The sequence below is a fragment of the Salmo salar genome, chromosome ssa09, assembly GCF_905237065.1.
Source record: "Salmo salar chromosome ssa09, Ssal_v3.1, whole genome shotgun sequence".
In the NCBI taxonomy this organism is placed as follows: Eukaryota; Metazoa; Chordata; class Actinopteri; order Salmoniformes; family Salmonidae; genus Salmo; species Salmo salar.
In genome coordinates, this window is record NC_059450.1 from 47,097,900 (window position 1) to 47,112,081 (window position 14,182).

General features: G+C 45.6%; 1 protein-coding gene across 4 annotated transcripts in view; it reads left to right on the forward strand.

Moving 5' to 3' along the window:
* Nucleotides 1–9,764, forward strand: part of LOC106591009 (sodium/calcium exchanger 3) — a 207,775-nt gene extending 198,011 nt beyond the window's left edge. For 2 of the 4 annotated variants that reach the window (XM_045723740.1, XM_045723742.1), the window contains 3 exons: nucleotides 4,495–4,577; nucleotides 6,456–6,642; nucleotides 7,917–9,764. In XM_045723740.1, the coding sequence (XP_045579696.1) occupies nucleotides 4,495–4,577; nucleotides 6,456–6,642; nucleotides 7,917–8,293 (647 nt within the window). In that variant the 3' untranslated portion in view covers nucleotides 8,294–9,764. Of the gene's footprint in view, nucleotides 1–4,491; nucleotides 4,578–6,455; nucleotides 6,643–7,916 lie in introns of all 4 variants that reach the window. The other 2 variants (XM_045723739.1, XM_045723741.1) reach the window with 1 other exon arrangement.
* The last annotated feature ends 4,418 nt before the right edge of the window (nucleotides 9,765–14,182 follow it).

The window sequence follows — 14,182 nt, forward strand, 5'->3', positions numbered from 1 at the left end:
ACAGGTAAACACCAGCTCCCATCACAGGTAGTACAGGTAAACACCAGCTCCCATCACAGACAGTGCAGGTAAGCACCAGCTCCTGTCACAGTCAGTACAGGTAAACACCAGCTCCTATCACAGTCAGTACAGGTAAACACCAGCTCCCATTACATTCAGTACATTTTAACACCAGCTCCCATTTCAGTCAGTGCAGGTAAACACCAGCTCCCATTACAGTCAGTACAGGTAAACACCAGCTCCCATTACAGTCAGTACAGGTAAACACCAGTTCCCATTACAGTCAGTGCAGGTAAACACCAGCTCCCATTACAGTCAGTACAGGTAAACACCAGCTCCCATCACAGGTAGTACAGGTAAACACCAGCTCCCATCACAGACAGTGCAGGTAAGCACCAGCTCCTATCACAGTCAGTACAGGTAAACACCAGCTCCCATTACAGTCAGTGCAGGTAAACACCAGCTCCCATCACAGTCAATACAGGTAAACACCAGCTCCTAGGCCATCACAGTCAGTACAGGTAAGCACCAGCTCCTATCACAGTGAGTACAGGTAAACACCAGCTCCTAGGCCATCACAGTCAGTACAGGTAAGCACCAGCTCCTATCACAGTCAGTACAGGTAAACACCAGCCCCCATTACAGTCAGTACAGGTAAACACCAGCTCCTATCACAGTCAGTACAGGTAAACACCAGCTCCCATTACATTCAGTACAGTTAAACACCTGCTCCCATTACAGTCAGTGCAGGTAAACACCAGCTCCCATTACATTCAGTACAGGTAAACACCAGCTCCCATTACAGTCAGTACAGGTAAACACCGGTTCCCATTACAGTCAGTGCAGGTAAACACCAGCTCCCATTACAGTCAGTACAGGTAAACACCAGCTCCCATCACAGGTAGTACAGGTAAACACCAGCTCCCATCACAGGTAGTACAGGTAAACACCAGCTCCCATCACAGACAGTGCAGGTAAGCACCAGCTCCTATCACAGTCAGTACAGGTAAACACCAGCTCCTATCACAGTCAGTACAGGTAAACACCAGCTCCCATTACATTCAGTACATTTTAACACAAGCTCCCATTTCAGTCAGTGCAGGTAAACACCAGCTCCCATTACAGTCAGTACAGGTAAACACCAGCTCCCATTACAGTCAGTACAGGTAAACACCAGTTCCCATTACAGTCATTGCAGGTAAACACCAGCTCCCATTACAGTCAGTGCAGGTAAACACCAGCTCCCATCACAGTCAGTACAGGTAAACACCAGCTCCTAGGCCATCACAGTCAGTACAGGTAAGCACCAGCTCCTATCACAGTGAGTACAGGTAAACACCAGCTCCTAGGCCATCACAGTCAGTACAGGTAAGCACCAGCTCCTATCACAGTCAGTACAGATAAACACCAGCCCCCATTACAGTCAGTACAGGTTAACACCAGCTCCCATCACAGTCAGTACAGGTTAACACCAGCTCCTAGGCCATCACAGCACAGATCCCACTCTAGTGAACATCATATAAGGGAGAAGAGGAAAATGGTGGATATATTGTGATTATAATCGTTCACTGTCTTTTACAGGTATTATACATCAGACAGTATGAGATGTATTGGGGTCTAAGGGGAGGGGAGACCAGAGCACTCAAAGAATGATGGTAAAAAAAAAAAGTACTTTGTGACAAAAAACATGGATCTTTGATCGTTGAGTTTTGATTGATATTTATATCATATTATGTTACATATCAGAACTGTGAAGTTAGATTTTTTTTTTCAATCTAGGTTCTTGTCCTATTTTCCCATAACACTAAAACTGTCCCGTTGTGTGGATGATTTGTTTATTTTAGGGTGCAAAAAAAAAAAAACATTCCCCTGATGTTACAAGAATGTTCCTAGAAGATTGTGGGGACATCTTAAAAGATATGTTCCCAAAAAAACACAAAAACGGTTTACTTGTGTGGATGATTAGGCAATTTTTCTTTTAGAGTGAAAATAACATTCAACTGATGTTGCAAGAACGTTCCCAGAACACATTCTTACATTCTTTAAAAGTTCCTAAAACATTTATTTAGCTTCTGGGAACATTGTGGGGATATGCAAAGAGATAAACACTAAACTGTCAAGTTGTGCTGACATTCAGATAATGTTTGTATCAGAGTACAGTTCACAAAACTTTCTTTTGATGTTGCAAGAATGTTGACAGAACAGCCATTCTGAGTTCATTAAAAGGTTCCCAGATATGTAATTAAGTTATGGGAACAGTGTGGTTACATTAAAAGAGATGTTCTGTTGTGATGACATTCATACAATGTTTAAGTTAGGTTGCAGAGGACATTCCCTTAACGTTGTAAAAAAAGTTATTTAAAGGTTGCCAGAACATTTAATCAAGTTAAAGATATGAGGCAATGTAACACTAAGAGTACCAACCAAACAAGTTACCATTGTATTTACGTTGAGCTGATCTTATCTTAATGGCTTTAGTAATATGTAAAACAAAATATATAATAACGTCAACAAGACTTGCTTGCGTCGTGCTGTCACGACAACGGAGAACAAATGATACTACATCCATAAAGTGTTCCAAATACTCTAAAACATCGGAGCCCGAAGGAGAGAGAGTCAGACGCGCTGTAGAGAGACGGCTAGACTTTCCCTTAGCCACGGAGAGGAGACATTTCTCCCTACGTCACCGCTCCTCTGCAGTCTCTTTAGCTCCACAAGTCAACTCCTGGAAGGCCCTCCCTCTGTCACTTTGGTGTTAAAATATTTAATCCCAATGGCTCTCTGTATTTTTTCATGAGCTCCGTGCTGAAAAATGTATGTCCCTCACATGGGCTGCCACTTTGAATCATTCCAGCACCCACCACTCTGCCTACATATACCTAGGCCTGTCTAATCTCCTGCCAGCACCGGCCCTGCGTCCCACCTAGCCTCCTGCCCAGCTACCCTACCCTCCATGGAGGCCTGGTGTTGGCCTTGGGGAACTGGGCCAGTCACTCACAGTACTTGTCAGACTACCTTCCTCTGTTGAGGTATGAGTCTATGTGAGTAATTGTTCCTGTTAGAGTGGATTAAACACACTGAAAAACAGGACGTAACTATGAAATACAACCATCTGCTGTTATGAAATATTACTCAATGTGTAATAAATTAAAATTATTCTCTTCCTTCCCCTTGATGTCATTCCTCATCCCTATCTCCCCCTTCTCCATCACAATCCTTCTCCATCACAATCCCTCCTTTCTCTCCTCCTCCATCACAATCCCTCCTTTCTGTCCTTCTCCATCACAACCCCTCCTTTCTCTCCTTCTCCATCACAACCCCTCCTTTCTCTCCTCCTCCTTCTCCATCACAATCCCTCCTTTCTCTCCTTCTCCATCACAACCCCTCCTTTCTCTCCTCCTCCTTCTCCATCACAATCCCTCCTTTCTCTCCTTCTCCATCACAATCCCTCCTTTCTCTCCTTCTCCATCACAATCCCTCCTTTCTCTCCTCCTCCTCCATCACAATCCCTCCTTTCTCTCCTTCTCCATCACAATCTCTCCTTTCTCTCCTCCTCCATCACAATCCCTCCTTTCTCTCATCCTCCTTCTCCATCACAATCTCTCCTTTCTCTCCTTCTCCATCACAATCCCTCCTTTCTCTCCTTCTCCATCACAATCCCTCCTTTCTCTCCTCCTCCATCACAATCCCTCCTTTCTCTCATCCTCCTTCTCCATCACAACCCCTCCTTTCTCTCCTCCTCCTCCATCACAATCCCTCCTTTCTCTCCTTCTCATCACAATCCCTCCTTTCTCTCCTTCTCCATCACAATCCCTCCTTTCTCTCCTTCTCCATCACAATCCCTCCTTTCTCTCCTCCTCCATCACAATCCCTCCTTTCTCTCCTCCTCCATCACAACCCCTCCTTTCTCTCATCCTCCTTCTCCATCATAATCCCTCCTTTCTCTCCTCCTCCATCACAATCCCTCCTTTCTCTCCTCCTCCATCACAACCCCTCCTTTCTCTCATCCTCCTTCTCAATCACAAACCCTTCTTTCTCTCATCCTCCTTCTCCATCACAATCCCTCCTTTCTCTATTAATTTTCAATCACTCCATCATCTACCTCTCCTTCCTCTTTTCCTGTTCTCTCTCTTCTCTTTATCTCTCCCTTCACTGTCCCTATACCTCCTTCCAATACCTGCTCCTCTTCATCACTCCACCACACGTCTATCCTTCCCTCCACCCTCACCCTCTCTCTTCCCTCCCTTCATTGTCGCTACCTGCTCTCCTTTTTCTTCTCCTCTTCATCATTCCATCCCTCCCCTCCATCTCTCCATCTTCCCTCTTCTCCTCTCTCCTCCCCCCACTCCATCCCTCCTCTCCATCTCTCCATCTTCCCTCCACTCCTCCCTCCTCCCCCCTCTCCTCCCTCCTCACACCCTCTCCCCCACTTTTCCCTCCATCCCTCCCTGCCTCCCTCCTCTCCCCCGCTCCTCCCTCCCTTGTCCCTAGGAGACGAGGATGAGGAAGACACTGGTGAAGAGCGTCTCCCGTCATGTTTCGACTACGTCATGCACTTCCTCACCGTCTTCTGGAAGGTCAGTTGACAGAGAGGTTAGAGATTAGAGGTCAGAGACACCTTCTGGAAGGTCAGTTGACAGAGAGGTTAGAGATTAGAGTTCAGAGACACCTTCTGGAAGGTCAGTTGACAGAGAGATTAGAGGTCAGAGACACCTTCTGAAAGGTCAGTTGACAGAGAGATTAGAGGTCAGAGACACCTTCTGGAAGGTCAGTTGACAGAGAGATTAGCGGTCAGAGACACCTTCTGGAAGGTCAATTGACAGAGAGGTTAGAGATTAGAGGTCAGAGACACCTTCTGGAAGGTCAGTTGACAGAGAGGTTAGAGATTAGAGGTCAGAGACACCTTCTGGAAGGTCAGTTGACAGAGAGGTTAGAGATTGGAGGTCAGAGACAACTTCTGGAAGATCAGTTGACTGAGAGATAAGAGGTCAGAGACACCTTCTGGAAGATCAGTTGACTGAGAGATTAGAGGTCAGAGACACCTTCTGGAAGATCAGTTGACTGAGAGATTAGAGGTCAGAGACACCTTCTGGAAGATCAGTTGACTGAGAGATTAGAGGTCAGAGACACCTTCTGGAAGATCAGTTGACTGAGAGATTAGAGGTCAGAGACACCTTCTGGAAGATCAGTTGACTGAGAGATTAGAGGTCAGAGACACCTTCTGGAAGGTCAGTTGACAGAGAGGTCAGAGGTCAGAGACACCTTCTGGAAGATCAGTTGACTGAGGGATTAGAGGTCAGAGACACCTTCTGGAAGATCAGTTGACTGAGAGATTAGAGGTCAGAGACACCTTCTGGAAGGTCAGTTGACAGAGAGGTTAGAGGTCAGAGACACCTTCTGGAAGATCAGTTGACTGAGAGATTAGAGGTCAGAGACACCTTCTGGAAGATCAGTTGACTGAGAGGTTAGAGGTCAGAGACACCTTCTGGAAGGTCAGTTGACAGAGAGATTAGAGGTCAGAGACACCTTCTGGAAGATCAGTTGACTGAGAGATTAGAGGTCAGAGACACCTTCTGGAAGATCAGTTGACTGAGAGGTTAGAGGTCAGAGACACCTTCTGGAAGGTCAGTTGACAGAGAGGTTAGAGGTCAGAGACACCTTCTGGAAGGTCAGTTGACAGAGAGGTTAGAGGTCAGAGACACCTTCTGGAAGGTCAGTTGACAGAGAGGTTAGAGGTCAGAGACACCTTCTGGAAGGTCAGTTGACAGAGAGGTTAGAGGTCAGAGACACCTTCTGGAAGGTCAGTTGACAGAGAGGTTAGAGGTCAGAGACACCTTCTGGAAGATCAGTTGACTGAGAGGTTAGAGGTCAGAGACACCTTCTGGAAGATCAGTTGACTGAGAGATTAGAGGTCAGAGACACCTTCTGGAAGGTCAGTTGACAGAGAGGTTAGAGGTCAGAGACACCTTCTGGAAGGTCAGTTGACAGAGAGGTTAGAGGTCAGAGACACCTTCTGGAAGGTCAGTTGGTTGGTGGTCCTCTGTCAGTGGAGCATGACGCTAGCAACGCACACAGATGAATAATCTAAAATCCTTTGACAATATCACAATAGTCCCCAGGATACATCAAAGACTTGTACTGAAGACTTGTAGGTCCACTGTAAGCACAGTTGGTAGAGCATGACGCTAGCAACGCCAGGATAGTGGGTTCAATTCCCGCTGGGGCCACCCATACCTAACATTTATCCATGACTGGAAGTCGCTTTGGATAAAACCGTGTGCTAAATGGCAGATATTATTATTGATAACACTTTACTGCCATCGGGTCAAAACTATGAAGTAACTTAATGACGGCTCACGTTTTATATAGCTGTTATAAAGCTTTGTGAATGCATTCATAAGGACACCTACAGTAAAGTGTTCAATTAGGATTATTCATGTTGTTATTATTATTAGGTGCTGTTCGCCTGTGTTCCTCCCACGGACTACCTGAACGGCTGGGCCTGCTTCTTCATCTCCATCGTCATCATCGGCATGCTGACCGCAGTGATAGGAGATCTGGCCTCTCACTTTGGCTGCACCATCGGCCTGAAGGACTCTGTTACTGCCGTGGTGTTTGTGGCGCTGGGTACATCTGTTCCTGGTGAGCTCAGGAACGGGTGGTAGTGTGGGTGGGTTGCGGGGCATTGATTATCATACTGTGTGAACTGAATCCTCTCTTTCTCTCTGTTTCCCTCTCGCTCGCTCTCTCTCTCTCTCTGTTTCCCTCTCTCTCTCTCTTTCCCTCTCTCTCTTTATTTCCTTCTCTTTCTTTCTCTCTGTTTCCCTCTCTCTCTTTGTTTCCCTCTCTCTCTCTCTTTCCCTCTCTCTCTTTGTTTCCTTCTCTTTCTTTCTCTCTGTTTCCCTCTCTCTCTTTGTTTCCCTCTCTCTCTCTCTTTCCCTCTCTCTTTGTTTCCCTCTCTCTCTCTCTTTCCCTCTCTCTTTATTTCCCTCTCTCTCTCTTTGTTTCCTTCTCTTTCTTTCTCTTTGTTTCCCTCTCTCTCTCTTTCCCTCTCTCTCTCTCTCTCTCTTTGTTTCCTTCTCTTTCTTTCTCTTTGTTTCCCTCTCTCTCTCTTTCCCTCTCTCTCTCTCTCTCTCTGTTTCCTTCTCTCTCTCTCTCTGTTTCCCTCTCTCTCTCTCGCTTTGTTTCTCTCTCTCTCTCTCTTTGCCTCTCTTTCCCTCTCTCTCTGTTTCCCTCTCTCTCTCTCTTTGTTTCCCTCGTGCTCTCTCTCTCTCTCTCTCTCTCTTTGTTTCCCTCTCTCTCTCTCTTTGTTTCCTTCTCTCTCTTTCTCTTTGTTTCCCTCTCTCTCTCTTTCCCTCCCTCTCTCTTTTTCCCTCTCTCTCTCTCTTTCCCTCTCTCTCTCTCTCTTTCCCTCTCTCTCTCTCTCTTGCGTTGTTTCTCTCTCTCTCTTTGTTTCCTTCTCTCTCTTTCTCTCTGTTTCCTTCTCTCTCTCTGTTTCCTTCTCTCTCTCTTTCCCTCTCTCTCTCTCTCTTTCCCTCTCTCTCTCTCTCTTTCCCTCTCTCTCTGTTTCCTTCTCTCTCTCTCTTTCCCTCTCTCTCTGTTTCCCTCTCTCTCTCTCTCTCGTTTTGTTTCTCTCTCTCTCTTTCCCTCTCTTTCCCTCTCTCTCTGTTTCCCTCTCTCTCTCTCTTTGTTTCCCTCGCTCTCTCTCTCTCTCTCTCTTTGTTTCCTTCTCTCTCTTTGTTTCCCTCTCTCTCTCTTTCCCTCTCTCTCTCTCTTTCCCTCTCTCTCTCTCTCTCTCTCTCTCTCTCTCCCCTCTCCCTCCCTCCCTCCCTCTCTCTCTCTCCCTCTCTCTCTCCCTCCCTCCCTCCCTCCCTCCCTCTCTCTCTCTCTCTCTCTCTCTCTCTCTCTCTCTCCAGACACATTTGCCAGTAAGGTAGCGGCGGTGCAGGACACATATGCAGACGCCTCCATCGGTAACGTGACGGGCAGCAACGCGGTCAACGTGTTCCTGGGCATCGGGGTGGCGTGGTCGATAGCCGCCATCTACTGGCACATGCAGGGCAAGCAGTTTGTGGTGGAGGCTGGCTCCCTGGCCTTCTCCGTCACCCTCTACACCATCTTCGCCTTCCTGGGGATCTCCGTGCTGCTGTACCGCCGCCGGGCCCACATCGGGGGGGAGCTGGGCGGGCCACGCGGCCACAGACTGGCCACCTCAGCCTTCTTCTTCAGTCTCTGGTTCCTCTACATCTTCTTCTCCAGCATGGAGGCCTACTGTCATATAGAGGGCTTCTAGAACACCTCTGAAACACTTCTGGAACACTTCTAGAACCCTTCTGAAAGGCTTCTGGAGCATTCTAGAGCCTCCTTTCAGGCTCCTTCCAGGAGGTTCAAAGTAGAACTTTAGGAAGTAAAAGTGGGAATGATGTGGAATGATGGAATGATGGTGTGTCGGTATAAAGGAATGAGAAGAGGAGAATAATAGGAAGTGAAGGGGGTTTGTGGTGGTAATAACCCTCTCTCCTCCACCCTCCCCTCAACCCCTCTCTAAGGACCCCCAGACGTGGTCAGTCTATCTATCTTTGTAAAGGCATTGAGAGCCGGTCTGTTACCCACGTAGGAGTGCTTACAGCTGGGATTGAGGAACCGTCGTACTGGGGTGAGAGCACCAGGAGTGGGTCTCATCTGGTCTGGTCTCATCTGGTCTGGTCTGGTTTGGTTTGGTCTCATCTGGTCTGGTCTCATCTGGTCTGGTCTGGTCTCATCTGGTCTGGTCTGGTCTGGTCTCATCTGGTCTGGTCTGGTCTCATCTGGTCTGGTCTGGTCTCATCTGGTCTGGTCTCATCTGGTCTGGTCTGGTCTGGTCTCATCTGGTCTGGTTTGTATTCCACTAGAAGAGACAACAACTGGTCTTAAAGCTGGAGAGATCTGAGCTACCATTAGAAGTCTATATTTTTCTCAACACCTTGATGAGAACAACTTTTTTTTAAACAACAACAAAAAAGACAACAAAAAAAAGACAAATCAAAGATGCTATTTTCTGATCTTACATTATGGAGAACAAAAAAAATGATGATATCGTTAATGGAAAATATGTTGTTGATGATGAATGGACTCACAGGACTTTAGTTTCTTATTTTTAAAGAACGAACGCAGCGGCAGAGTTCTCAGAGGCAAAGAGGAGGAACAACGGAGAAAAACGAAGTAACGACAGATCAAAAACGACGTAACAAAACGAAGTAACGACAGATCAAAAACGAAGTATCAAAACGAAGTAACGACAGATCGACTATCAAACTAAAGACGGGAGGATAAGAACAAGAAGGAGAGAAAAACAAGGATTATGAAACTGCCTTGAACATTGCTTCACTACTCTCTCTCTCTCTATATATATATATATATAATATAGAGACATATTTTCTGTATATTTTGAATATTTTTTTTCAATGTTGTCCCATTCGGCTTCTTCAGTCCTACAGAGGACCGCTGTGGTTTGGTTTGGTTTGGGGGTGTCGTATCCTGGGAAAAGGATACCTACGTCTCAAATGGCACCCTGCAGAGAGAAATACTTTTTCCCATAAAGCTCTGGTGCACTACATAGGGAATAGGGCCCTGGTCAACAGTAGTGCACTACATAGGGAATAGGGCTCTGGTCAACAGTAGTGCACTACATAGGGAATAGGGCCCTGGTCAACAGTAGTGCACTACATAGGGAATAGGGCCCTGGTCAACAGTAGTGCACTACATAGGGAATAGGGCTCTGGTCAACAGTAGTGCACTACATAGGGAATAGGGCCCTGGTCAACAGTAGTGCACTACATAGGGAATAGGGACCTGGTCAACAGTAGTGCACTACATAGGGAATAGGGCTCTGGTCAACAGTAGTGCACTACATAGGGAATAGGGCCATGGTCAACAGTAGTGCACTACATAGGGAATAGGGCCCTGGTCAACAGTAGTGCACTACATAGGGAATAGGGCCCTGGTCAACAGTAGTGCACTTCATAGGGAATAGGGCCCTGGTCAACAGTAGTGCACTACATAGGGAATAGGGCTCTGGTCAACAGTAGTGCACTATATAGGGAATAGGGCCCTGGTCAACAGTAGTGCACTACATAGGGAATAGGGCCCTGGTCAACAGTAGTGCACTACATAGGGAATAGGGCCCTGGTCAACAGTAGTGCACTACATAGGGAATAGGGCCCTGGTCAACAGTAGTGCACTACATAGGGAATAGGGCCCTGGTCAACAGTAGTGCACTACATAGGGAATAGGGCCCTGGTCAACAGTAGTGCACTACATAGGGAATAGGGCCCTGGTCAACAGTAGTGCACTACATAGGGAATAGGGCTCTGGTCAACAGTAGTGCACTACATTATAAGTCGCTCTGGATAAGAGCGTCTGCTAAATGACTTAAATGTAAAAATGTAAATGTAAATATGGAATAGGCCCCTGGTCAACAGTAGTGCACTACATAGGGAATAGGGCCCTGGTCAACAGTAGTGCACTACATAGGGAATAGGGCCCTGGTCAACAGTAGTGCACTACATAGGGAATAGGGCTCTGGTCAACAGTAGTGCACTACATAGGGAATAGGGCCCTGGTCAACAGTAGTGCACTACATAGGGAATAGGGCCCTGGTCAACAGTAGTGCACTACATAGGGAATAGGGCCCTGGTCAACAGTAGTGCACTACATAGGGAATAGGGCTCTGGTCAACAGTAGTGCACTACATAGGGAATAGGGCTCTGGTCAACAGTAGTGCACTACATAGGGAATAGGGCCCTGGTCAACAGTAGTGCACTACATAGGGAATAGGGCTCTGGTCAACAGTAGTGCACTACATAGGGAATAGGGCCCTGGTCAACAGTAGTGCACTATATAGGGAATAGGGCTCTGGTCAACAGTAGTGCACTACATAGGGAATAGGGCCCTGGTCGACAGTAGTGCACTACATAGGGAATAGGGCCCTGGTCGACAGTAGTGCACTACATAGGGAATAGGGCCCTGGTCAACAGTAGTGCACTACATAGGGAATAGGGCCCTGGTCGACAGTAGTGCACTACATAGGGAATAGGGACCTGGTCGACAGTAGTGCACTACATAGGGAATAGGGCTCTGGTCAACAGTAATGCACTACATAGGGAATAGGGACCTGGTCAACAGTAGTGCACTACATAGGGAATAGGGCCCTGGTCAACAGTAGTGCACTACATAGGGAATAGGGCCCTGGTCAACAGTAGTGCACTACATAGGGAATAGGGCCCTGGTCAACAGTAGTGCACTACATAGGGAATAGGCTGCCATTTGAGATGTACCCCGATGTCGTCTTCATGTTTTCCTAAATATGTATTACATCTTACCTAATGAATTAAAGAAACGTTGTATTTTAATTTATTATTAATATAAATATATTGCTCTCACAAAGTTTTCACATTTTATTAAATCAAACAACAACAAAAAATCCCCCCCCCCTCCAAAAAAAAAAAGTGTTTCTGCAGAGAACTGGAACTGATTGATAATTCAGAGGTATTTTTCTACTGTTCTTCCATGATGCACTTTGCTGTAAACATCAATTTATTGAGACTTCTGCTATTTGTTCTCATGTGCTACAAGATGGCAATATTTAACTACAATGACTTGTATGGCACACCCGTTGAAATGACGAAGCCCTTTGCTGCATCTGTAGCTCACTACCAGCATGGTTTGAGAGGGTTGAGATGAGATGGCCTGACTCATGTCTCATTGACAAGCTTTTCATGACATTCATGTCATACTTTTAATCATTTGTTACATAGTCAAAGGGAAATAAGTGTTATCGTTTGTTCGAAATGTGTTCTACGCTCTTGTGGCTTTGAGTCTCTAGTGACTCTTGTCGATGAGTGAAATTTATAAGAGAGAGAGACATTTTAAAGAGAGAGAGAGAGAGGGAGAGAGAGAAAATGAGAGAGAGATAAACATGGTTTAATAGTGTTAAAGAGAGAGTGGGAGAGAGAGAGAGGGAGAGAGAGAGACAGAGAAAAAGGGAGAGAGAGAGATAAACATGGTTTAATAGTGTTAAAGAGAGAATTCATGTATACTAATTTAAAGCTCTCAACAATCAGATATGTGTTGTTTTCTTTATATACCTGTACTGTAGTCTATTATTTAAATTCCTGATTGTTGGCCATTTTAAATCTGTGTAGAGAACCAAAGAGCAGAGAGGTACAGCTACAACATCAAGAATGTATTCACTAGGAACCAGGGTTTGGAACCAAAATGATTTTGTTTCAGAACTATATTATTTTTTGGGGGGTCCGTTTCACTGTTTTCCGACCAGCAAAGTTTTGAACCAATTCTAAACAACAACAACAAAAAAGTACTGGTTTATATCAACTCCTTTCAACTCCCTTTTAAAACCTCTGAAATGTTGCTCAGTATTAAATGACTTCACTAATCGGTGCGGATAGAGCAGCTTGCTATGGAGCAGGTAAGATATTTAATCGTTATAGGAAAGTCATTTAAGAGCCAGTTGTCTTATGAAAAACACACACACACACACACACACACACACACTGTGCTGCCACTCACTATGGACAGACAAGTGTAGGGTGCAAGATGCGACTGATATTTTGCGGGTTGGGAGGGAGCGAGAGAGGGTGGAGGAGGCTTGTCATGAAGCGCTGGGCATCTTATGACATGCATTAACTGAATTAGGCCCACAGACTTATATATCTACGGAGGAGAGGCTTCTATGGAGTAACTTTGAATGTCTTTGACCTTCCGACAGTGGGCTTAACGTCGGACCAGAGCTAACGTTAGCTAGCTAACAAGGTCGTGTGTGCAGAGCAGCACCAGAATTTAAAACACGTCCTACCTTTTTTTGTTGTTGTTAATAAATCCAATGTGAAATATGATAACTAGAGTATCCTTAACTAGCATTGAAAATCCATTCTTCTCTAATTAATCATCTCTCTCCCTACTTTCTGAATCACGCTTTTAACGTCAGGTCAGGTAGCCTACACACACACTGGCATAAGTTTCTGAGTAACAGAGTGAGGGCTTTGCATAAGCGCTTTGTGGCGATTTTTGTGGGACTGGGAAAAAAATGTCTGGAACATAAAAAAACAACGTTATTAACCGGTTCCCATGCTTTTAAAATAACGGTTCTGTTCCAGAACCATATAGATCACTTTCGTTCCCGGTTCTGATTCTGTCCCTCAAATAATTTAATTATTTTCCAGTTTGCGTTTCTGTTCCCTGAACTGGTTCCAACCCCTGCTAAGAACCAAACAGAACGAAACGGGAAAGGAACCTACCTGATTTTTGTCCAATAGAAATCCTCGTTTTCATTGCAAAAATTCTTTCCGTTGCTAAACATTTTGCTACGGTGTGTGACTAATGAATACAACCTAGTAACACGATGAGGTCATCAAAGGGTGACCCAGAAAGCCGCAGTGACACTCAGGTACCACCAGGGGGAGGGGTGTCAATCTCAATATTAACCTCCAGCCCTTGTTGTGTGGTTGCCTCTTCCCTTCGATTCCCTTCCCTTGGTCTGGTCTGGTCCACTCTTCATAACCCCCCAGTTTGTATTTATAGTTTCCTCTCTATCATGAGACATCAGCATCGTTACCCATCGCGCCACAAAAGCCGCGGCCCTTGCAACGCAAGGGGAAACCCTACTTCAAGTCTCAGAGCGAGTGACGTCACCGATTGAAACGCTATTAGCGCACACCCCCGCTAACTAACTAGCCATTTCACATCGGTTACAGTGGGTTGCCTGGTCCCAGATCTGTTTGTGTTTTTTACCCTACTCCATTGTCATTGTCGAGTCATTTGCATGACAGTTCCGTAACGAGTTGTCTAAAGAGTGGGAAAGGACTGGCACTCAGGCTAGCTTTATTACAAGTGTACGTCATTCTATATGTTTACAGACAAACACAGTAACGTGTGCTTACTATGTCATCATTTACGTCCACCGTAGTGTGTGTGTGTGTGTGATTATCAAACGCCATACTCCCCCCCCCTTCCCCCTTGCTGAGAGTCTTATAGAAAACAAGAATTGCCGTGTTAACAAGCGACCTGCACAAATAGAAGGATATAAATCAATATTTTTTTTTTAAAGAACTTATCTTATCTACATACAAATCACAAAATATATTTAGCATGGTGCCAGTCTTATTTGTTGCTTTAGTGGCGGATA